Consider the following 23,804-nt stretch of genomic DNA (forward strand, 5'->3'; position numbering starts at 1 on the left):
ACACCGTCTTGCAAATAATCTTGTTCCAGAACTGCCCATCATGATTACGACGAGGGGTTAGAGAAGGGAGACAATTTTGTGTTTCCAGAAAAAAAGTGAATTTACCAGAAAAAACCACAATAACCAAAATATAAAGATGCATCAAATTATCGCCATAGAAACAGAGTGTCAGACAGAGAGAGACGGAGAGATAAAGCAAAGATGGATTGCCTTTTATGTGAGAGTGTGTGGTTTCCTGCAAGTTATATCCAAAGAAAAGATGAAAAGACAAAGACTTCTTTTGTTCCAAAAAGAGAGAGAAAAAAATAGCAACAAAAACACCGATATGTGAGTTATTAGATAGATTAAAGTTGACCAGAGAGAATAGCTTCCGTAGCTAAAAGTCGAAACATGTTAGCAAAGATCCTGCAGAGAATTTTCAGAAACGAATGGATGATCCAAACATACCGCTATTGATGTACGCCTTCTTCGCGTCCAAGGGAACGCCAAACCTCTTCTCAAGCTCCTGCTTGACGCCCTTCTTCGTCACAGTCATGAGATCGGCCGTGCGTAGAATCTCGCGAATCTCAGCTAAGATCTCGTCATCGCTGGGGAGGCCCACCATGTCTTCAGGCGTGAAGAACTGAGAGCCGCCAAACGTGCTCTGCCTGTTGGCCATGGCGTCCGAGCCTGCGTACGAGAGTCGCGACAGCGGCAGGGGCATGTGCGGAGGGTAGGCTCCGACGGTCGAGCCCGGTCGCGAGTTGGGGTATCCGTACTCTGAGTAGGCCTGGTTGGCCTTGGTGGCGTAGCTGTATCCCGAGATCTCCGACCGCGCGTCCTCGCGAGAGGTCTGGACCTCCCAGAGCTCGGCCTGGTACTCCTCCCACTTCTTGCGCGGGATCGAAGCCGGGTCGAATTTGCCCTCGTCCGTGATGACGACCTTCTTGCCCTTCTCGCCGGCGACCACACGAGTGTTACCCCAGTTGAAGTCGTCCATGTGCCAAAAGGCGTAGAGCGGAAGGCCAAATGAGAACACGGGCATGGCGATCACGTAGAGAAGCATCCAGCCAATCATCTCCCACTTTCGCCTGAGGATGAAGATGATGGCTTGCAAACCGTAGACAGCAGCAAGTAGCACGAAGGCAGTGACGGGCACTACGGTCTTCTTGTCGACGATAAGGTAGACCAGGTAGACAAGGTACGCAACCGTGACGGGCTGCACAACCGTACTGAGAAGATCGACAAAGATGACGAAGCGCATAGAGAAACAGCAGAAACCGCAGAGCTGGTTCATGGGGATAAGTTCAATAAGGTTGTGCACCGTCGAGTTGATCCATCGTCGTCGCTGGGACAAGAACACCTGCCAGGAGTCGGGAGCGATAGTCCATGCGTGCGCGTCAAAAATGTACTTGGTCTTGTACTTGCTGTGATACTTGAGCAGAAGAGTCGTGAGGTAACGATCCTCACCCAAGTGGAGCAGATTCTTCATGTGGAGCGTGTCGACGCGGATTGTCGCGTACGAGTCGACAACCTCTCGACTGACGAACAGAGGCTTGCCCGTCTCAGCAGCACGAATGCGGTACATGGAGAAACAACCTGGCAAACAGGTAACCGAACCGAACAAGCTCTCAAAGGCCTTGGCCAGGTTGTGCGAGATGTAGTATTCGTAGACCTGAATCATGGTGATGAATGACGACTTGGCATTGGTAAGCGCCGTCTCACCACAGACGGCAATGATACGAGTGTCGTGCAAGAACGCTGACACCATTCGGGTGGCCGAGTCTGCGGCGACGACCGTGTCGGCATCGATCTGTAGCATGAATTCATAGAAGGTAGGGTTGACGCCGATGATATTACGGATCTGGTGGTACATTTCGAGCTCTAGAGGGCTCATGGCAAGGTTGTAGTGGACACGGTTGAGGAATCGCATGACAATCATCTGGGAGTCTCGCTTGCCACGGTTACCAGGGCGCGCAACCTCCGAAGGCTTGCCAACCTTGACGATGACCAAGAAGGGAACAATGTGACCTTGCACCTCGTACAGACCAGAGTAGACCTTGCCCATGTTGTGCTGCTTGAGACCCTCGCCGAGAGACTCGAAGCTGAGCGGCTCGGGGTCGACTGACTCGGATACGCCAAGAATATCAAGCACGATCCGAGGTGTCGGGCGATCGTTACCTTGACCCACGATCATACCGTCGCAGACGATGACAAGCAGCTTCCGCTTGTCGTCGTATTTCATGCGAGCGGCCGAGTCGATGGCACGGCGAAGGGAATCCTCGTCCTCAGTATAAGCCGGAATCTGGCACATGATGAACTTGTCGATGTTCTCGGGAATATTCTTGGTACCGAACTGGAGGGCGGCGAAGAACTTGAAAGCAATGATTGAAGCGAGAAGACAAGAGACAGCAAGAACAAGGTATTCAGCGAACAGACAACGGGGCGAGCGGCGGGTATCGACGTCGCCGACGAAGAACAAGTTGTTAAGGCAGGACATCATTCGTCTCTTAGCAGCGGCGTTGAGAGGAAGGTTCTCCCAGAGCGACGTGAGGTCTTCGCCGGATCTGAGCTCAAACAGCCGAACCAGATCAGGTTCCATGAATTCCGTCAAGCTCAGGTCCGTGGGCGTGTCCTCGGCGCCGGGCTTTCCGACAAGCTTACGGCCACCCTTCAGATACTCTGTCAAATCATAAACCCGGCTACCGATGATGGCGATGTTCCTCTTGTTATTGTCGAGCGTAGAGAGTGTCTTGACGTACTGAGCTGAGTAGCCGATGGTACCCTTCATAAAGCCACCTCGAAGCATCGTCATTTGCTCGTAGTACCAATCCGGTCGAGTGTCGTTCCTGAAAGACCGGAAGTCGTGGTACTGAGCGTTCAAGTCTTGGCTGTTCACGAGGAGAGGAGAGCCGGTGATATTGGTAGACTTGTAGTCAAGGGTTACGGCGTCATCAATGGAGCCGTCCTTGCCCAGGCAAAGCGAGTTGACCTGAATGGGGAAGAGGTTGCTGATATCGAGGCCAGCATAATTCATGAGTGACTTCTTGCTCACGATCGGAGGTGGTGGGTAGTGGCGCGAGGAATATTTCTCGAGGTCAAAGACATAACCACGAATCGAGACATAGGCGCCATGGGAGCCCTTTTTTCCGTCATAGGACGCAAGCTCGGCAGGGCTATAGACGTATTGTTTGGGGCAAATTAGCAAAGGGAAGATGACAATGAAGAAGGCAGCTAGAAGACAGAAGAACCAGATGAGCAGGTTGATGGCCAGCTTCTCCCTCCAGGCCATACGGACGTCCTTGCGAGGTTTCTTGCCAAGCCACCTGATGAGGAAGTCGGGAACGGGCCACGTGAGCAAGTAAACGAGGAACATCCAGCGCTTGCGGCTCGGGCTGTCGCGGTACTCCTCGACCTCGACCATGTCCTTCTCGTTTGTCCGCTCTGCCATCTGCTCTACTGTGTCCATATTCCTGAACATGTCTCCGCCGCCATAGGCAGAAACGCCGGCCTCGGAGCGAGCATCGATGTCTCCGCCAAAGTAGCCGCTCTTGCCTTTCTCGCCATACCCCATAGGTGTAGGGGTACCAGTGGATAGCAGGCGTTCCTTGGACGCTGCGTAAGGCGTGTCTTGCGGTGTGATGCCGTCGCCAGCCTCGGAGAGGCCAAAGCCACCACCGGAAGCCGAGTAGTTGTCGCCCAGCTGGGCAATTTCCATCCAGCATCGTTCGCTGAGGAAGACACCGGTAGAACCGATCTTCACCTCGTTGCTCGGCCACCGCTTCTCCTCAACAACGAGCTCGACACGCTCCCTCTCGGTACCGATAAGCATAGTATCGGTGTCGGCGAGGCCGAGGAACTCGCCGAATGGAAGGAACAAGCTAAAGTCGGCCGACCGCAAGCGTTGGCTGATTTCGGCGATACCAAATGTTTGCACTTGAGTTCGCACGCACTTACTATCGAATTGGTTGGTGATCCGCTTGTCATTTGGCTTCAGACAGAAAACGAAGTAAGCGTTCGTGCTGGGGTCCGCAACCGCCTTTGTGACGTTTTCCAGCGATGAGAGGAACTGGCCAGAAGCGCCGTGCGCCGAGAGGAGCTTGGAGCCCTTTCTCGATTCGCCAGCCTCGCTCAGGGCCTCTACCTCCTCTTGCTGCTGGCGGCGCTCGAAGCGGGTCGGTCGGCCGCCCTTGGTGGTCTTCCTCGACATGACGCTAGGGGCACGCATAGGCTTGGAACTGATAGTGGCCTGCATGACCGTGGACCGCTCCTTGGGGTGGTGGACGGTCTGGAGGGCCTCTTGGCCGAAGAGGCGGGCGACGAACTCGCTCTTGGTACGCTGGAACATGCCCAGAAGATCACCCGAGATAACCTCGCTGTTTTCCTCGATAAGTCCCTTGACGGGATAGTCAACCTCGCCGGCGAAGTGCTTGATTGTGAATGTAGCCGCAGTGTTCTCGGTCGCGAAATTGCTGCCGGGGAGCCTGGCGGTGGCGGAACTAACAGCGATGGACGGGTTCTTACCCTCGAAGCGCTTCCTCAAAGACTCGAGAAGCTGCATGTCGGTACGACCCCGGCGGGTTTGGTCATCCAAGATGCTCAGCAGACCATTGCCGGATTTGAGCAAGCCCCTAACAGCATCGGAGTTGTCAAAGTAGCTGGTGGCGGAGACAGCCACTTCCTCGGACTCGAGCATATCAGCCTTGCGGTCGAAGAAGTTCTGCAGAGTCAGGTTGTAAAGAGCCTCGCAAGCGGCATTGTTGAGCAGCTGATCGAGAGTAGACTTTGTCGAAGCCTGCTGGGAAAACCCGGGGAAATCGATAATAGAGATGGTATTGGCGATTGACTCTTCGGGAGCACAGAGCCTTTGGTTCATGCTCTCCACCACGTAGGCGACAAGGAGCGAGTACAATGTCCTCGCGAGCTCACCAGCATGTGCACGGGCACCCTCGGGATCCAACATGACTGTAACCCTCTCCTTATGGATCATCTTGGTCTTGTAACCGAGCGTCGTCTGAAGATCTTGCGAGCCGACACCAAGGAAAGCCGCAACGAGATTCAGGGTGTCCTTGTTCTTGACAGCGGTGATGGTTTGGCCACCCTCGTGAGAGAAACCACCGCTGTCGTCGCCGGTTACGGTAGTATCGGAGGTCGTCTCGAACTCAAGCTGGCCAATATGGAGAATACTGGCAAGAACTTGGCACATCTCGGCAATTTCGCTACGAGGGAACTCCAACTTGCGAAGGGCGTTCTTGAAGAGGGTGAAGCCCTCGGCGTCGTTGATACCAACCTTGAGCTGAGTGGGGTGGCCGAGATACCTCCATCTCTTTTGCCCGCTGCCGGAGGCATTGTCGAATCCAAGATGGGCCTTCTCGGCAGCTGTGGTTCCAGCAAGGAGGTAGTAAAGAACATGGAAGTTCCTTTCGCCGGTGGGTACATCGGCGATTCTGCTACGCTCCAAACGGTGGTCTAGAAGCTTACCACCGAGGAGAATAGGGTTGGTGGTTGTGGCAGTGTCGTACTGAAGCTCGTAGAATAAACCAGCCTTGGATGCTGTTGGGGTGGTCGCGGTCTTGGTGGTGGTGAGGGTATCGAAAACATAAGCGGCGAGTGAGAGTTTCGTGGACAAGGGTGTCGAGGTCTTGTTCAACAGGGCCGTCAACAAGTGGGATCGTAGAGTTGACTTGCCAGAACCAGATTCACCACTGCATTTCGGGTTTTTGTGTTAATAAAAAAAATCCAGCCCGCTTCCAATTTTATCGTCACAACCCAAACGACAATGCATCTATCACAACACTTACAGAAATACGACAGCCTGGTTCTCCGAACGGTGTCCCAACCTAAGCCAGGCACGGTCGGCTATCTCTTCGGTGCCGGCCATGGCGCTGCCCTCACGGCCGCCATCGAAACCCTTGGCCGAGGAAGAATAGTTGTTGAGAGAGATGAGAGCATGAGACGATAGCCGGGCAGTAGGGAGACCAGCGTGGAACCGGCTCGCGAGATGAGCAGTAAGCTGAGTATCGGATTGGAGGTGAGCGGGCAACGCAGGAAGAGAGGCCTGCGTGTGAGCCCCGCTGCCTCCGCCCAGCGGTGGAAGACTCATGATGGGCTGGGCGAGAAGCCGGGGACGGGCTTCAGGAGAGCGTGTCGGAGGTCAACGTTCGGCTTTTCTTTAGGAGCGAGTGAAGATGAGTAACGAGGGATTGTCAACGAATGATTCGGATTCTTCGTGTGCGTTCTCTACGACGGAACTCGGGGATGAACGAGGGCGTCGAGGTTCGATCTTCGCGTTTTGGGGCGAGGGAGCAAACGGGGCAGTGAAAGAATAATTATGAAGAGGTAAAGTACAGTTAATACAAGTCTTATTGGCGAAATAATCTGGCGAGTCGAAACGAAGGTAATGAAGAAAATCAACGACTATGGGAGCAGCAAAAACGAACGTCGCTCCTTGAGGAGAAAGGAGGAGGATCAGAAGGAGCCAAATTTGGCGTTGTTAGGAGAAAGGTGCAGTACAACACACAAAATGGGCACGGGGATCTTGTCTCTGTATGGATGGTATGACCAGAGGGAAAAGAGTGAAAAAGAGGACCGAAGTACCAGTGGAAAGTACGAAGTACCAAGAGAATAGAAGGCAGGAAGCAGGAGGAAGGCACTGCCAGGCGGATCGGATTCCCAGAAACCCAGCGGCTGGAGTACTTTGTAACCCTGGAAGCTGGCGCTGGCGGGTGTCCTGGTCTTACAGATCAATTGATCGATGGAACGATTGGCTGGTGGTCTTGGGCGTACCGGGTTCGTGCCTCTCAATAATAGGGGGATGCACGCTAAATTATTTCTGTGCCCAAAAGGTAAAATTCCCCTTCCTTTCGTTTTCTTTTTCTTTTCCTAACTTTTTTTTCTCTTTCTTCCCCGACTTTGTGGGGCCTATGTACTGTCTACACTGTCCCAGTATAACATGGCGCAGTCCAATATCTTCAAATTCCTGCTGACATCCGGAAGTACTGCCACGAGACTGTTCCTCCAATGTGCCACTCTGAAGTTGGACGTTGTTGGTCCGTTAGTCAAACGTAACAACACAGGACAATTACCGTAGGCTCCACCAGCGGGGACGGTACAAACCCAGGAGATGAGCGTCGGTGTTTTGCGTCGGGCTTCATTGGCTTGACACGCACCGGAACACTGAGCTAAGGTAGGTACGTCAGAACATGAGCACATAGCGCTTCCTCATCTTCGTCTTTCCTCCAATCCCGAGTCCGTGGCTGGTCAAGAAAACCCTCTCCCAAGCCCGTAACCGAGTTTGAGCGAACAGTTTGCAGTTCAGCTGATTGATGTTTTCTCAGTCCGGCACTGTGCGTTCAGAGGACAATATTGCCAATGTACTGAGGTACTCCGTACACGACAAAGTACTTACCCTGCAACATCTAATCTGTGCTTTTCCCCGAAATGACGCTCGTTATGTCCATGTCCGCATCTTCATGCGGCGGGCTACCGTCCGGAGTCCCGAGGATCGTCCTTCCAAGATGAGTTTGTGTTGTTAGATTTGAGTGGCAAGCTTTGAAAATGTATTAACATTGTCTATGAAGTCGACTTCACTAACCTACATAATTGAAATGTGTAAATGGGGTGCTCAAGACTCCCAGTAGGGCGGTCTTTAGGGCAGTTTCCGCATGGAATCTGAACAGTCCGGCTGAAACAAGAGATTCTTCATCCCGATTTCGACCCTTCTTGCCGCCTTCACTTCAGTAGGGTCTCGGTCTCTCACGAAAACCCTCTGAAGCAAAGCCGGTAAACACTAATGAAATCCCAGGGTTTGGTTACCATGATCGCCGAAACACAAGCACGATAAGGATAATAATGCATCTGTTTCGATTCCCAATGATCTTGGAACCTCTTACTCTCCTCGCCGAGCCCACGCGGCATCAAGTTGGGACGCGACAGACTCCTGGTTCGCCCCCGTTGTCTCAAGTTCTCGCAGGTCTCCCGTCGCCCCCCAAACGGATACAGACGACAATAGGCGGGCCGGAATTCAGACGTGACGAGCGCCATCACCATCGCCTCCAGTGTATCAGATCTTTGTGGCTTCCTGCGGCTATCAACATTCATGACGAGTTAGTCGCTTGCATTGAATTTCGCGAATTTGGTGGCTGCATTTTGGTGTTGTCCACTGCACCAAAACGGATCACCGTCAATTCCGTTAAATCTTCCACGAAAGGCTTGGAGTACTGACACTGTGTACATCTGCCATGGGCCGTGATGTTGGCTCAGAAGCGCATATTTTTCTTTCATACGAGCCACCTGGACTATGGCAAGCCGGAAAGGCCTCGTGTCAAAAATACGACTACGGACTAGTTCGATCGATCGGACAAGCCATACGAGCCCGATCCTCTATGAATCGAGGTAATACTGTTGCCACCGACGGCTCGTGTTCGAGAACTTAAAGCCCTTCGGTATGATTCTGAATTATGACCATTTGATGGCTATTCTGGGAGTCCGACAGAGGAATTGGTGCCTCAGCTCAGCCGATTCGACATGGAATGGTACGGAAAAGGCTTAGCAATCATGGCGGGAAACAATACTACTTCGTACGTGGATCATTGAACTTATCCTTTTCTTCTCTTCCTGGACACAGATGAGGGGACGTCTTGCCCTTCCAAAGGCTTCAGGGGTCGTTTTGCGGCCCTGTCCTAGTAGGGGCTCGCCCATGGCGTCTTGCCAAGTGGCGGGATGAAGGACCAAGTATCCATTGCCCTATGACTTGCCACTTGGTACTTCGTCCATGAAGATCAGACCCCGGTCCTAGGATCTCAGCTGCGCCGGGCCACGCCGAGCCTCATCTCCGCCCGCTCCTCTCACCTGGAATTTTTTTTTTTATTCTCTTTTTTCCCTCTCCTTGCTAGTGCTAGATGAGGTCTTGTTTACAGATCTGAGAAACTTGGGTATTTGGGGTAGCCCGGGACGGAAGCGGAAGCCTAGAAGAGATGTATGCGCTCTACCAAGCATGCCCCCAGAGGCAAGAGTTCAGAACGAAACGTTGAAATGGATAAAGGCAATTTATCGGGCGCAAGCGGTACAAAAACAAGACTGAAAAAAAACAAAGCAAGACTCAAGCAGCATATGGTTGGCAGGGCAAGGGAAAACCTGGGAGTTTCCGTAGGCTTGTACCACCATGCCCTGTGATTGTTGTCTAAAATGTGTTGGTCGACGGAGAAATCTCCATCTGATTCTAAGACCCTAAGCATTAAAAAGGGGAAATAAGCGGGTCCTGCTTGGAACGCATAAGTCTGTTGGAAGTGACTCGCACCATTTCCTTGATTCTGCGACCACTAAATTATGGATCCGATTTTAATGATTCGAATTCCACTCGGCACTGGGCGTCCTTGTTTCTGGCCTGAACAAGCAAAGAGCAAATATCTGAGAAAAAGCAAATTTTGATATTGGGAGTGTTTACCCTCTTCGGAGGCCCGAAGCCGAGGATGTGAGAAGACACAGGACGTGCTCCGCCACAAATTCCACCATCAACTCGCCCACGTTAACGGCGGTAGAAATTCCTCACGGACATCAGCGAGAGGGAGCCACGAGATGGCGAAAATATTCCAGTGTGTGGGCGAGCACGCCTTGGTGATAGCACTCCTTGACATTTTCCATGGCTTCGGTTGTACGAGGTGGTGAATGGTCGGGTTCATCTTGAACTAAGTGGATGACAAGGTACACAGGCAAGTCAAGATGGGGTGGTGGAGAAGGTCACTTTCAATGCAAGAGGCTGTCCAAGTGGGTGGGCAGCGACGACGTGTCGAGTAAATACGAAGTAAATAAACCAGGTGCCACTTCGTTGGTGTACTCCCTCATACAACCTTAATTTGAAAAATCACGAAGACGATGTCGCGCTCCTCTCTTTAATATCATCCATCTCTCTCTAATACTTCACATTTGCAAACTCCGTCCTGTATCACCCGATCACCATGACCACACACAGGCTCATGCAGGAAGATGGTGTAAGCCATGACAAGGTATCACGGCAACTTCCTATGCAATAGATTGTTTTTCTTCGACAACAGGCTGAAAGGAACTTGGGATGGAGAATGCTTCGTATGAAATATTCGAGGACGCTGCAATGGATTCGACCAAAGCCAAATCTTCGGCAACCTCCCAGCAACGCAGGTGGCGATGCTCTCGATGTCCTTTGTTTCCCCAGACGATGGATTGGCCCTTCCCATTGCTAAAAAAAATCTCACATGCATTCCGACGACATCATGCAAGTACTTCGTTGAACAAGTGACTCTCACCCAGGACACAGTACAAAAGTGTCCAATTCGTAGAGAAGACGGATTGGGGTTCCGTTATGTCCCCACCATGAGCACCGTGGGCAACTCAATAATTTGCACGGTGTGCGGACACGAGACTAAATTTCTCGTACCTGGGTGGCTTGCCCCTATTTTTTGCACTCCACCGAACTAAAAATACCCCCAATCGTCGATTAGACCGTAAGAGGCAAGGTGTGGCACCCGCACCAAATAAACAGAGAATCATGCATATCCATTGGGGCTCATTGGTTTCTTAGCGCATGGACCGGAGGAATGGGCTGGTCCTGGAGCCCCTGGCCTGAGCCTTCACGGACAACATGGCATATTTAATGTACAGAGTACACTCACATACGCCAAGAAGAAACCGTGCTGTGCGAAGGATTGCCATAGATGAGGAACGAAGCCTTCTCTCATTGTGGCACAAATGGTGATTTTTGATGCCATTTCATGCTCGGAGTCTGTAAAAAGGACCTGCAAACTCATTGAAGAGGATCAATATCGTGAGAGGGGTGAAGCCATAGGATCTGGAATACTTCGGTGCAGGCATAGCCCGTGGCAGATGGAGTCCTACGTCGATGTCTATAGGCTCGCCGTTCTCTGTACGTCAAGTACTCAGGGATCAATCCTCTGAATATTACTGAGCCAGCTGGAAGGCGCTGAACAATGTCAGCTAAAACGAAACGAGGTGATACTAGTACTTCCCGGGCTGTGAGGATCTCCGTAATTCCCTGATCTACTGTACCGTACTCCCCGTGGGTGGGCTCACCTGGTACTTCAGTGCTGCACAGTAGGCCGAGTGTACTATGTCGTGGTACCCTACCAAGTACTCAGTCCACTAGGACAGCCAACATTGAAACCTCCCGCGCCTGCTCCTGCCCTTCACGTTCTTCATCGCTTCATCGCCTTCTTCGGTTCTGAAGAGCGTATCTCTTTTGCTGCACTCTACACCCGTCCTCACTCGCTTTGGATGGATTCTTAGCATTCATTCGTTCTTAATCCTGTTTAATACATTTTCTCTTTTTCTTCTGCTCGATCTTTTTGCTTCGAAAGGAGCCGTCCCGCGGCGGAGCGTATTCTCGAACGACTCCCTGTAATTCTGTGTTTTCCCCTTAACCATCGTCGAAACCTGACGCTCAGAATTTTCCCGGTCGCTCGCTTCTTTGCTACATCTGCATCAGCCATAATCGGGTCTTCATCGTCGAGTACAGTGACTGAAGACGTCGACTCATCGATTCCACCGTTTCCCGGTCGATATTCCTCGAGCCGTCGGGCCAGCCCGATCGCCGTCCTCAACTTATCCCGCCCAAAATTAACCAACACACGGCGTGAGCGTCCATCACGGACATCACGTCGCCAAACCACTGCCAAACATGGCCAATTCTCGAATGTCGATGTATTCGCTCGCGTCCGAGTCTCCGGGAGGTCCCCGCGGAGCCGGCCAACAGTCTTCTCAAGTGTCGACGACGACCCTACTAAATGCCGTCCATAACGGCTACCTTTCTTCTCAGCCATACACTCTTGATGCTGGTTCCAGTTTAGTCGTCAACACCTGGCTTACCGCCGCTCAGGCGGGGCTTGATGGGAAGGTTGGAGGAACCGTTGACCGTAGTCTAGCTGCGCGGGCCTGGGAACATGCGAGACGACGAGCAGAGGATGGATGCATTATCCTTGGGTAAGTTTTTTTTTTTTCCCTACCTCTACTTGTCGGGCTACCCAAACCGTTATATTATTCAGGATTCTAACGGAACGGTCTTAGATCGCTACACACATCCACCCCATCGCTCCTCTCGCCCTTCCTCCAGTCTCTTCCGCTCTCTATTCCCGCGACCCTTTTCACTGCCTTGGAGGCCATCCAACCCTTCCTCCGATGTGTCACACCCTTCAACCCGTCAACTCCGCGTCAAGCTGCGTTGGGAGTCAGCCTCACATTAAACCTTGCGGGCACGCTCACCGCAGCTAGTGTTGCCCTCTCTCAGGGCGGTATCGATACCGCCAAGGGACTTCTCAACATTCCAGCGGAGGCCGGATACCGCGCCTTCGACGTGTTTTACTATCTCCTCACCTCGGCTTCCACCCCCGCCGAACGAGAGTTCCTCGGCCTCAAGGCTGCCTCGAGCTATACCCTCCTCTCCCGCTCCGGTACCTACACCCCGCCTTCGTATCTCCCCACCGCGGACGATGCAGCTGCTGCCGATGACTTCCGCGCAGCGCTGAAGGAAATTGGAATTAAGGGATCTGCTCACCGGAATCTCATCTCGACTCTCGCAGGTCTTCTCAAGCTCGGTAATACCCTCGATTATGGTGTGGACTCTGACGAGCTGGATGAGATCATTGAGGATGTCAGTGGTCTCCTTGGCGTCGAACCAGAGGTTCTCGCTCGACAGTGTTCGACCGAAGACCGCGTCACTCTTGTCGGTGGCCTCTATGAGTGTCTCGTCGATTGGGTTATTGCCAAGGCAAACGAGGCCATTTCTTCCCAGATGTCGGCTATCCGCGATGGTGCTGGGTCTGTTGACGGCCGTGGCCCTTCTCCCGCAGGTCCTAGTGATGCTGGCGATACGGTTTCCATCACAGTCATTGAAGTCCCCGACCCGACGCTCGGCAAGGCAATCGCTATGAGGGCCATCTTCGACGATAGCCAAGGCATCAACCAGGAGATGATTCAAGATGGCGTCGAAGTCTCCGGTGCGGGTTCATCCGTTCTCCGGGAGATGCAGAACGCCGTGGCGGAGGCCGCCCCTGATCTGGGTATTATGACCGGTCCCGTGGGCCGAAGCCGCCAACACGAGCTCGAGAAGCGTGAGATTATCCTTGAGAAGGTGGCTCACGCTGCCGACGATGATGGTTTCCTTAAGAAGTTGCTCTTCCCCGTCCCCGGTGAGGGAATTAATCTAGGTCGAGCCGGCAGAATCGACCTAGCCGCTCTCCTCAACGCTAGCCGAGCCTGGTTCCACCTCTGCATCCACCCAACCGACGATTCTCCGTCCAGCCTGGCAGCCTTGCCTTCCATCACCTCGGCCTGGTCTGCCGGCACCGTCTCTCGCCAACTCCGCGCCTGGAGGTTACCCGAATGGGCGAACCGCCGAAACCGACACCTCGATTTCACTTCCGACTTCGACCTCGACGAATTTGTCCAGCGATACTCCGTTCTGGGCTGCAAGGATGGCCGAGACGGTATCGAAACCTGGATCCTCGAGCGTGGCTGGAGCAACGGCGAGGTCGTTGTTGGAAAGGAGCGCGTGTGGATGCGTGAAAACGCCTGGTGGGAGGCCGAGAGCATGTTGGATCTTAAGCCCATGGGTGCCGGTATGCCCATGCCTATGGCTATGCCTGCGGCGGCGCCTACCCAGGGTTTTGAATCTGCCTACTCAGCTGCGGGCAGCGGTTATTTCCCTACTGGTTTGGATGGTTCCTTGAACGGCAGTCGGGATCACTTAGTCGGCCACAACCGGACCTTCAGTCAAGGTAACATGAGCCAAGTCACGCTGAACCAGAACCGCGCCCCTTCCGTCGCCGCCACGCCGCTGAGGAACGTCAACAACGGCGACTACGGCCTAGGTAGCAAAGGTGACACGTACAAGGGTCAGGTCTACTACAATAACGACGGCGAATTCATTGGCAACATGGATCCGGAGCTTGCTCACGGGAAGACGATTGAGACCAAGCAACAAACGTTCGGTCGTCGCATGTGGGTCGGCTTCGTCTGGGCTCTCACCTTCTGGATTCCATCGCCAGTCCTCCGCCATGTTGGCCGCATGAGACGCCCTGACGTCCGTATGGCGTGGCGTGAAAAGGTCGTACTAGTGTTCCTCATCTTCCTCATCAATGCAATGGTCGTCTTCTGGATTATCGGTTTTGGTCTTGTTCTTTGCCCCAACAGAGACAAGGTTTGGAATAGGAATGAGGTTTCCCACCATTTAGGAGCAGATGATTACTTCGTCAGCATTCATGGAAGGGTTTACGATATCTCCAAGTTCTGGAAGCAGCAACACAGCGACATTCCAATCAAGACCACCCAGGAGCGGATGGAGCCGTTCGCCGGAATGGACCTTACCGACTACTTTCCTATCCCTCTAGCCATTAGCTGCCGCGGTCTCGGTATCGGCGAGAGACTGGAGCTCCTCGCCAACGAAACTCAAGAGCATCCTGAGGCCGTGCACAAGTCGGGCAAACACACCGCCTACATTACCTCGAAGCTGGCCGAAGATGATTGGTACACCGCTCAGTTTCTTCCCAAGATCACCGAGTACTACAAGGGTGATCTTGTGTGGCTTCCCCAGGAGGTCAAGGACGATGGGCGCCAAAACCAGCACATGTGGTTCACTTACGACGGCAAGATCTACGATATGACCGACTACTTCCACACTTTAGATGTAATGGACGGCAACGAACTCTACTCGTTCCTTCACGAGGATGTCACCGATATCGTGCAGCAGCACCCTGGCGAGGATATCACAGAGCTTTGGGACGAACTCACGGCCAAGGTCCGTAATACCGATGCTCAGACCCCCGTCTTCAACAGCATGAACTGCATCAAGAATCACTTCTACCAGGGTATCCCTGATTTCCGAATCACACCTAGGTGCGAGGTCAACAAGTACATGTTGCTCGCCTTCACCATCATCATCTGCGCTGTCATCCTCGTCAAGTTCTTAGCCGCGCTGCAATTCGGCTCCAAGAGGCGCCCCTCGCCCCAGGAGAAGTTTGTCATTTGCCAGGTCCCCGCCTACACTGAGGGTGAAGACTCCCTGCGCAAGGCCATCGACTCGCTCACAGCTCTCCAGTATGACAACAAGAGGAAGCTCATTTGCGTCATTTGCGACGGTATCATTGTTGGTCAGGGCAACGACAGGCCCACGCCCAAGATTGTCCTTGATATCCTCGGCGTCGACCCCAAGGTTGATCCCCCAGCGCTCCCTTTCAAATCGATTGGTACCGGCTCCGAGCAGCTCAACTATGGTAAAGTGTATTCGGGTCTGTACGAGTTCGAGGGCAACGTCGTCCCCTATATCGTTGTCGTCAAGGTCGGCAAGGAGTCCGAGCAGTCCTCCGTCAAGCCCGGGAACCGTGGCAAGCGTGACTCGCAGATTCTGCTGATGAGCTTCCTTAACCGCGTCCACCACCGCTCGCCCATGAACCCGCTCGAACTGGAAATGTTCCATCAGATCAACAACGTCATTGGTGTGGATCCCGAGCTCTACGAGTACCTCCTCATGGTCGACGCCGATACCTCGGTCCGGGAAGATTCGCTCAATCGCCTAGTTGCGGCTTGTGCCAATGATGCCAAGATTGCCGGTATCTGCGGTGAGACGGGGCTGCAGAACGATGAAAAGACATGGTGGACCATGATCCAGGTTTACGAGTACTTTATTTCTCACCACCTTACCAAGGCTTTCGAGTCTCTCTTCGGCAGTGTTACTTGCTTGCCAGGATGGTATGCGTGCCTTTCTATTGCTTCTCTTCCCTTTCCTCAACCTCCTTCCTAGATGGTTAGCTAACCTTTTTGTTTTCCCTTCCTAGTTTCTCCATGTACCGTCTCCGAACCATTGACAAAGGCAAGCCACTCATCATTTCGGATGATGTGATCAGGGATTACTCCGTCTGCGATGTTGATACGCTGCACAAGAAGAACCTGCTGTCTCTTGGTGAGGATCGTTACCTGACGACGCTCATGACCAAGTACTTTCCTTCCATGTCGTACAAGTTCATTCCCGATGCCTACTGTGAGACTGCCGCACCCGAATCATGGAGTGTCCTTCTCTCGCAGCGTCGTCGCTGGATCAATTCCACGATCCACAACCTCGTCGAGTTGCTCCGGCTCAAGGAAATGTGTGGTTTCTGCTGCTTCTCCATGAGATTTGTCGTCTTCCTTGATCTCTGCTCGACCATTATCCTTCCGGCTACCTGCGCCTACTTGGGATGGCTCATTTACAGCGTTGCCTCACACAAGAGCCAGTTCCCCCTCTTCTCGATTGTCATGTTGGCGGCTGTCTATGGTCTTCAGGCTTTGATCTTCATCCTCAAGCGACAGTGGCAACACATTGGTTGGATGATCATTTACTGTCTCGCCTTCCCCATCTACTCGTTCATCCTTCCCATCTACTCCTTCTGGAACCAGGACAACTTCTCGTGGGGTAACACGCGTATCGTCGTGGGAGAAAAGGGTGACAAGAAGATTGTGGCGGTCGACGAGACCAACTTCGATCCCCGAAGCATTCCCCTTCAGCGCTGGGACGACTACGCCCTCGCCAACAACCTCCCTGGCCGCCGTGGCGGTCCCGCCGAGCGCGAGTACTTCGGCGAGGACCAATACGAGATGGACGAGGTCAGGAGCGTCTACTCGTCCGTTCCTCAAGGCTCCCTCCGCGGCGGTATGGCCGGTCGTCCTCCCTTCATGCCTCCCTCGCCCACCAACCTAGGCGGCGCCGGTGTCCCCATCCAGCGCCAGTCGAGCTTCCCCTATGGTGACAACGCGCTCAACCGGCAGTCCATGGCGTCGTTCGGCGGCGACATCCAGCGCCGCCCCTCGCCCTACCAGGACGTCCGCGCCAGCGTCTCCAACCTCCGCGGCACCAGCAACCTCTCGCCCGCCCTCGGCGTCGGTATGAACCGCTCCTCGACCGCACTCGGCTACTCAGGTGGCGCGGCGACTAGGGCGTCCTTCGCGGGTCCCGATGCAGCTATGCGCTCGACCACCTCGTTCGACTTCCAGCGCGGCCATGTTGGGCCTGACGATGCCATGGTTATCGAGGCTATCCAGAGCGTCCTTAGGGAAGTTGACCTCGATACCGTGACGAAGAAGCAGGTGCGGGCTCTTGTGGAGCAGAGGCTTCAGACTGAGCTCACTGGCGAGAGGAGGACGTTTATGGATAGGCAGATTGACCAGGAGTTGGCTAACATGTAAACTCCTCCGAGAAAAAAAAAAAGTTGAAGTGTAATTGAATTTGGATGTTATTTTTGGTTTCATTTACTATATTTTGATGATAACTTTAGAGATTTTTCGGAGGATTTGATAACTTGAGCATGGACGTTCGCAACACACAATACTGTCCTGTTTCCTTTATTTTCCTTGTGTTTTCCTTGTTCTCTCATTTCTCTCAAGTCAAATCAAGGCACATATTTCGACGGGTGGTCTTCGAGGATGGCGTTTCAACATTTTCATATTCGAGCTCTTTCCTTGGTTTTCTCTTGTAACGTTGATCTCTTTTCTCGTCTATTTGGGATACATACAATACACATACTTAATTCTCTAGTATATTAAGAGAGATTACGATTGCCTCTCGTGCCTTGATCTGTGATGAAGAGAATGTATATATTTAGCTAGGATGAGAGATTAGATGTGTCTCGAGGAAAGTTGATCTCGGCGAACAATATCACCAGTTTCTCGACAGACGAAGAACTCCCTTATATCGAGCGCCGAGATCAATCTCAAGCCCAGTCAGGTCCCGTCTTGTAGGACATGCATCATAAATATCCCATCGAGTCAAGAAAATAGAAGAGAAATCAAGAGGCCGAGGTGCGAGTAGAATTCGTAGAATGGGTTAGGGGTATAAAAAAAAAGAACAAAAAGCTCGCTCGCGGCTCGCTCCCAGGATCGAATCCAGGTTGCTTGTCCGCGAGCTACGAAAATTTGCAATTTTCCAACCTTCTGAGCGCTGCAATGACCACTTGGCCACTGGTCGTGGTCTTTCCACTTCAGCTACTCGGTTGGAAGATGCTGCTGGATCCTTCTATATAAAGCTATGAGTGCTGGTGGTTGCAGGTTGCGACGCCGAGGAAAGAGCTATGGGGGTTGCGGGCTCTCATGGTCTCCCTCACTCCAGAGGAAGGGGGATCTGGAAGGGAGACAAACACAATCGTTTAAGTGGCAAGGGGTGAATGAAGTCTCCCCATGGGAAATCTGTTGTTTATGTTTATGTACGTAGACTAATAAAAAAAAACAAAAAAGATAATGCTACAATAAGTGTTTTGTTAACCCTCGGACAAAAGAGACATGCCGTCCGTTGCGCAGCGGAATGAAAACGAAACCTTCCCAAGTTTCTCGCTACCTTCTAATCCCATGATCCGATATCAATGCTTTGTCCTCCTCTCTCCCGTCTTCAGCGCTTCAACCATCTTTCATATAGACAAAACGTAAAACAAAAAAAGAAAGTAGTGAAAAAAGAACCCCCCCAATGTTCTCTCTCATGCCTTCGCTCAATAAACACCAAGAAACAAAGGAAGGCAATTTTCAAGAATCAATCTTCCCTACACCCTTCAACCGCAGATACACATCGGTGCCCCACCCGTAGAGAGACTGCAACGCGATGCCTCCGCCGAAATACTCCGCGTAAGCACGGCTGAGGGGTAAGCCGTAGCCCAAGCCGGCCAGGGAGCTTGCGCCAGGGCCAGCGGAAGAGAGGGCGGCAAGACCGTCGCCGTTTCCGCTGGACCCGGGGAGTTCGTCATCGGCGGAGAAGGTGGTGAAGGAGTAGGACCAGATCTTGTCGAGGAGGGAAGGGGAGATGCCGCCACCGCGGTCACGGATGCGGATGGTCACGCCCGAGGCATTCTCGTCGAGCGGGAGGATGGTGTGTGATTCCGAGTGGTGGTCGGGTTCGGGGTCGTCGTGCTCGCCGAGGCTGTATTCCGGCGGAGGGGGAGGGGGGGTCGTGCGCCGCGGGGTCGCGGAGGGGGAGGCTGGTTCGGGGGCGATGGTCACGACGATGGGCTCGGATTCCATGCGATTTTCCAGCGTGGCGCGGAAGGCGTTCTTGAGGAGCTCGGTGACGATGTACTCCAGATGCATGGGCACAAAAGCAAACGTCGTATCGGGCTCGCCATTGATGACGACCTTGGGCCGGATACCATACCTCAACTCACAAATATCCGCCACCCAATCAGCGCACAACTCCACCGTCGTGGCCGGCCTCAGCGCCGTATCTATTACGCCGATATAGTTCGGCCTATCCCCATAATGCACGCTGTTCCGCGTCCCGCCGTGGGCCTGGCTACTGTGGTGCAGGGCAATGTGCTGCTCAGCAATGAGCCTCGTGCCGATCCTCACGCGCAGGTGCTCGTCCAGGAAGCGCGTGGCGTCCTGCGGCGGGATGTAGCGGCGGCATTCGAGGAAGCCGCGGGCGAGCACGGGGATGGTATCCTGGTGGGTCGCGACGAGCTCGGAGAGGGCGGAGGTGAAGGCGACTTCGTCCTCGAGGGTCTCGATGGCCGGGGTGTGGGTGGTGTGATTGGCGTACCAGGGGAGGAGGGTGGAGAGGGAGTGGACGTAGTTTTTGTATATCTTGTTGATGTTGGGGTTCGAGACGACGATGTAGGGGAGGTTGCGGAGGGCCTGGATGCGGGAGGCGAGGCGGACGGGTATTAGGGAGAGCGTGAAGTTGGCTGAGGAGAGGAGGGCAGGTTCGGAGAGCGGGGGACGACCATGCCTAGGGAAATCTCGTGAGCAACACACATCTACACACACACACATCCCACACTCTCTGTCCTCCCCCCACAAAGTTTCCGAAAGCAATTCTTCAATTCCTTTCAAGAGGAAGCCTAGATAGTACCGTACTCACTTGATGAGATCGGCCAGACTGAGAGGGTGCAGCTCTTTCCGCGCCAGTTCTGCTACCTCGTGATCGGTGACGGGTCGCGGGGTGGGTGGGGACCGCGGTCCGAAGATGAAGCTATTCCAGATGCTCGTGGATATCCTCCGCCGTGCAATTGGAGCCGCTGAGAGTGTGGTGGAAGCTGAGAGTCGACTGCGAGACCGCAGGGACCGTATGGGGGTGGACATGGCTTTCATGGTGGCATGGTGAGGTGATGCTGTTCTGCGGGAAGGGAAGAGAAGTTGGGATGATTCAGACCGACGGCTCGGGTTTAAGTTTGGGGTAAGGTGGGCTATACCGAAGGTGTATGTCGGTCCAAGTTGGTTTGGTCTGGCAGACTGGCAGTTGAGTAATTCGCTGCGGTTGGGTGGTGCGTCGCAGTTGAGAGTGGGCGGTCGAACTGTTGGTTTCGGCTAGCTCCAGTGATGAACACACTGTGCCGTACCCATGAACAATGCTCTCGTGGTGCTGACAATTGAGGAACACTTGAAAGAACTGTCAGTACGAGGATCGAGAGGGGGACATTGTCACATTGGACATTGGGGTTTCGGAACATGGGGCAAGCTGGGTCGGCAAGTGACGGCTGGTCGGCTGGTGAGGGCGGCGCTATTGGCAGAAGCCTTCGTAGTTACGAGTGCCGCGCTGCACTGGGGCAATGCCGTCCGAAATTGCTGCCAACTGAGCACTAGACAGTGGTGGCATCGAGTGTTGGCGGCCCTAACTGGTGGCTATCTCCGCCATTGTTCCGAGATGGGAAGACCACTCTTGAAGGGTCATCATGGTGAAAAAAGATGACGAGACTGATGACTCCAAGATCCATTCGTCCACACTGGCACTTGCAACTGGCACTTGCGACTCTTTCCATCATCAGCTCATAAAAATAAATAATTAAATAGCAAATAAAATAAGGAAGAGCTTATAAATTCAAATTCACAATCACTTTCGAAACAACTCATTTTGTAAAATAAATTCATTACGATAATCATAACGATAAAATCGACTAGCAAAAAAGAATCATCGATCGCCCTGATAAATGAACTGGATGGGTAAAAAATGAAGCTTCCCTACCAAGGGTCGAACTTGGAATCTTCCGATTTCAGCTACTGGAGTAACAGTCGGACGCCTTAACCATTTGGCCATAGAGAATCTTTGACACTTGGTTGATTTAGTCGCTTGCTAAGCCGCTTTATGGACCGTTTCAAAATCTGGGCAAATAACAAATATTTTCCGTTCTCGAAGTGGATCAATGGTTCAGTTGCTTCCCATTCCTGTTTTGAAAACTGCAACAGAGAAAAGCGCTCTGAAGCGCGAAGTTACGTTGAAGAGTCCGTGCAGTGATATTTTCCGCATTCCATTGCGAATGCCCCGAGACGTAGTGGTCTCTTCTCATCGACTTCATTGTACAGCTGCAGTTACAAACTATGATGTAATGTACTTTGAACAGCCGCTCTACTCAAGCAGGAAGGGAACATTGAACAAACAACAGTACTCATTTTTGGAACCATAATCAATTACACTATTCCTGCTCGATAACAAGGCGAGGAGAATCGCATGCTTCCTCAAGGACAACTATCGCCTTCCGAGACTGGAACCCAAGCGCTCCTCCCACTAGAGTCGCCTTCCAACCTTCCAACCACGATTTCGTAGGAATTACTGGATTCTAACAGGCTGGTCCAGCTCGACGTGTTCGACATGCTCATGCTTCTGGAAAGCACTAACAGCGTTATCAGGGAAGTCCACACTATGTAACAAAACGCCTGGTTAGTTATCCGCACTTGGCGATCTTTCTTATACCCAAGTCAGTGGGTCGACTCACGAGAAGCCCTTGATTAAGTTGTATTCGTGTCCAATCTTGCCGCCCTGGGCAACTGCGTCATCCTTGGCTCTATAAATGGCATTAGTTCGGACTGGGGGCTGAGAATGAAGAGCGAAAAGGGACGGCGGAGAACCTACTGTTGGACCTGCGCGGGGGTCGCGTCCGGCTTGCATGTGACCTATACGGGTAACGAGCCCAGTCGGTAAGTGAATCGGCCAGCTCGTCAAGGAGCTCATAGGAGATAATCACATGCATGGTAGAAACTCACAATGTAAGTAGGCATAGTGAATGATTTTGAAGTGTGAAATTGACTAGTAACGAAGTGGTTGGTGATGGATGAGCGTAGTAGTGAGGATGATGATGGGAAGCGAGTTGCGGGGATGCCTGGGCGCCTGATGGACTTTATAGATGTCGCCTGAACAGCCGAGCCAGCTGCAGCACGCATTCTAGACCCGTAGCTGTGGACAATGTATGCAGTAATTGAATGGACTCGTGCTTGGGTAAACAATCAAATGGACTCAATCGATTTGCTAATCTTTGAGCCTGCCCCGTCCTTTGTCACAGCGCGGATTGAAGCTTACGTTTGTCCTAATGACGGCGACGTCAGTTGGAGTCCTCCTCCTGTACGTGTGGCATACTGGATGTACTTTGGGTTGAGACATCCAGGTCTTCCCAGTCCAAGTTGTTCGCATGGGATTGAGGCAAATTACGTCATCAGCTCGCGGGCTGGACCTGGGACCTTTTGTTCGCTTGTGTTTTAACTTGGTGTCTAGATGTACAGACGGAAAACCGATCGAGTTTAGGATTTGACGGTCCATATCCCAGTCGTTTTAACACCTTCCTCTTTCACTTCGACTACTAAAGGGGACTTCCCATACATTTCATGCGATGGGACTCTGTCGGACTTTTTGAGAGAGATATTACGAAGGGTGCAGAACGCGTGGATGTCGTGTGTCTCTCAGGCAGCCATTTAGGCACCTGAAGACTCGACCGGGAGAGAAACGCCATCGATGTAGACTAGGAACATATCGTAATAACCACAGTCCACATCCCACATCTGTCCATCAGTGCCAGTCCGTGGTTGGTCTGGCTGAGCTCGGCTAGGATCTGGAGGCCCTGTCGGCTGATGAGCTGCAAGCATGACTAGGATACCTCTCGATCAAGGCTGCCTGTACCGCTTCCAGGCAGTCCAATTTCCGATAAGTAGCCAAGTCAGGCCAGCCATGCTGGTGGTAGATACCCTGCAACATGAGCACTATGTCTTCTTCATCTGGGCTGGTGTACATAGGAGTACTCCGTACGGAATAAGGACTGATGGGAATCCAGTTTAACTTTATAAACTGAGCTTTGAGGTTCTCGAAGAAGTCTGGGATAGCCCACGCTGTTGCGCTCTCGCGCCAGGCGACCTCTTCCTCACTTGCATCATCATCATCACCCGGCTCATAATCGACTCCATTTGCGCCGTACTCGCGCTCAACCTGATCAAAACAGTCCTCCCAGTGGATAATACCGAGCTTTGTGTCGAGCACCATGACAGGATTATCACGACCGCCAAATGTAAGACCAACAACATGGGGTGGGCATAGCTCGGCAAAGGTAGCTCCCTCGGTTGTGATATGCAGGCCCTCACTGGTAATGTTACTTGCAGGCTTGCCAAGGCATTCAATGAGAAATTGCCAGTCGGCAAAAACACAATAAGGGGCAGCTTCCACATCCTCATCACCCTGAACAATTTGTATATAGGGTAGGTGGGCAAGTAGTGCTATGACCTCGTCGGATTTTCCGAAGGATTGTAGGAGGTGAGGGTCGGCGTTGATAATGGATGGCCAGCCCTTAGGTGGGGGATAAATAACCCGCGAATCCCTCACGTACATTGAAGTAAGGAACTTGTAGTACTCGGTTATTGCGGCAATTGTGCCTTCGCGCGAGTAGGTGATATCCTCGAGCTCTGTCATCGTGATCTTGGGCGTAGGTGAGACAATGGAGTTTGCGATCGTGATGGGGATACCGAGGTATCAGAAGGAGTAGAGTGCTTTGTAAATCAACCAACTCGATCAGTGTAACTTACTTCCGCCTCCGCGTCTTAGATGGCTGTGAGTGTGAGGGCGATGCTGGGAGGGA

At 52.7% G+C, this 23,804-nt stretch overlaps 4 protein-coding genes and 1 pseudogene across 4 annotated transcripts; 1 reads left to right on the top strand and 4 right to left on the bottom strand.

The window, feature by feature from the left end:
- Positions 1 to 344: 344 nt before the first annotated feature.
- SAPIO_CDS7076 (Chitin synthase 8) lies at positions 345 to 6,082 on the bottom strand (the record flags this gene model as incomplete). The annotated part of the gene is made up of 3 exons (XM_016789010.1): positions 345 to 376; positions 448 to 5,684; positions 5,781 to 6,082. The coding sequence occupies 3 exons, from the start codon at positions 6,080 to 6,082 to the stop codon at positions 345 to 347; spliced, it is 5,571 nt and encodes a 1,856-aa protein (XP_016640837.1).
- A 5,565-nt stretch (positions 6,083 to 11,647) lies between these two features.
- SAPIO_CDS7077 (Class V chitin synthase) lies at positions 11,648 to 17,181 on the top strand (the record flags this gene model as incomplete). Its single annotated transcript, XM_016789011.1, has 3 exons — positions 11,648 to 11,949; positions 12,034 to 15,711; positions 15,798 to 17,181. 3 exons carry the CDS (start codon positions 11,648 to 11,650, stop codon positions 17,179 to 17,181), a joined length of 5,364 nt encoding a protein of 1,787 aa, XP_016640838.1.
- Positions 17,182 to 18,507: 1,326 nt separating this feature from the next.
- On the bottom strand, positions 18,508 to 20,064 carry SAPIO_CDS7078 (Mitochondrial pyruvate dehydrogenase kinase; the record flags this gene model as incomplete). The annotated part of the gene is made up of 2 exons (XM_016789012.1): positions 18,508 to 19,702; positions 19,835 to 20,064. The coding sequence occupies 2 exons, from the start codon at positions 20,062 to 20,064 to the stop codon at positions 18,508 to 18,510; spliced, it is 1,425 nt and encodes a 474-aa protein (XP_016640839.1).
- Positions 20,065 to 21,517: 1,453 nt separating this feature from the next.
- On the bottom strand, positions 21,518 to 21,966 carry SAPIO_CDS7079 (uncharacterized protein; the record flags this gene model as incomplete). Its single annotated transcript, XM_016789013.1, has 4 exons — positions 21,518 to 21,608; positions 21,684 to 21,752; positions 21,821 to 21,861; positions 21,952 to 21,966. 4 exons carry the CDS (start codon positions 21,964 to 21,966, stop codon positions 21,518 to 21,520), a joined length of 216 nt encoding a protein of 71 aa, XP_016640840.1.
- Positions 21,967 to 22,783: 817 nt separating this feature from the next.
- On the bottom strand, positions 22,784 to 23,638 carry SAPIO_CDS7080 (annotated as a pseudogene; the record flags this gene model as incomplete).
- Positions 23,639 to 23,804: the final 166 nt, after the last annotated feature.

The sequence above is a fragment of the Scedosporium apiospermum genome (genome assembly GCF_000732125.1).
Source record: "Scedosporium apiospermum strain IHEM 14462 chromosome Unknown SEQ_SAPIO_0110, whole genome shotgun sequence".
NCBI classification, from domain to species: Eukaryota; Fungi; Ascomycota; class Sordariomycetes; order Microascales; family Microascaceae; genus Scedosporium; species Scedosporium apiospermum.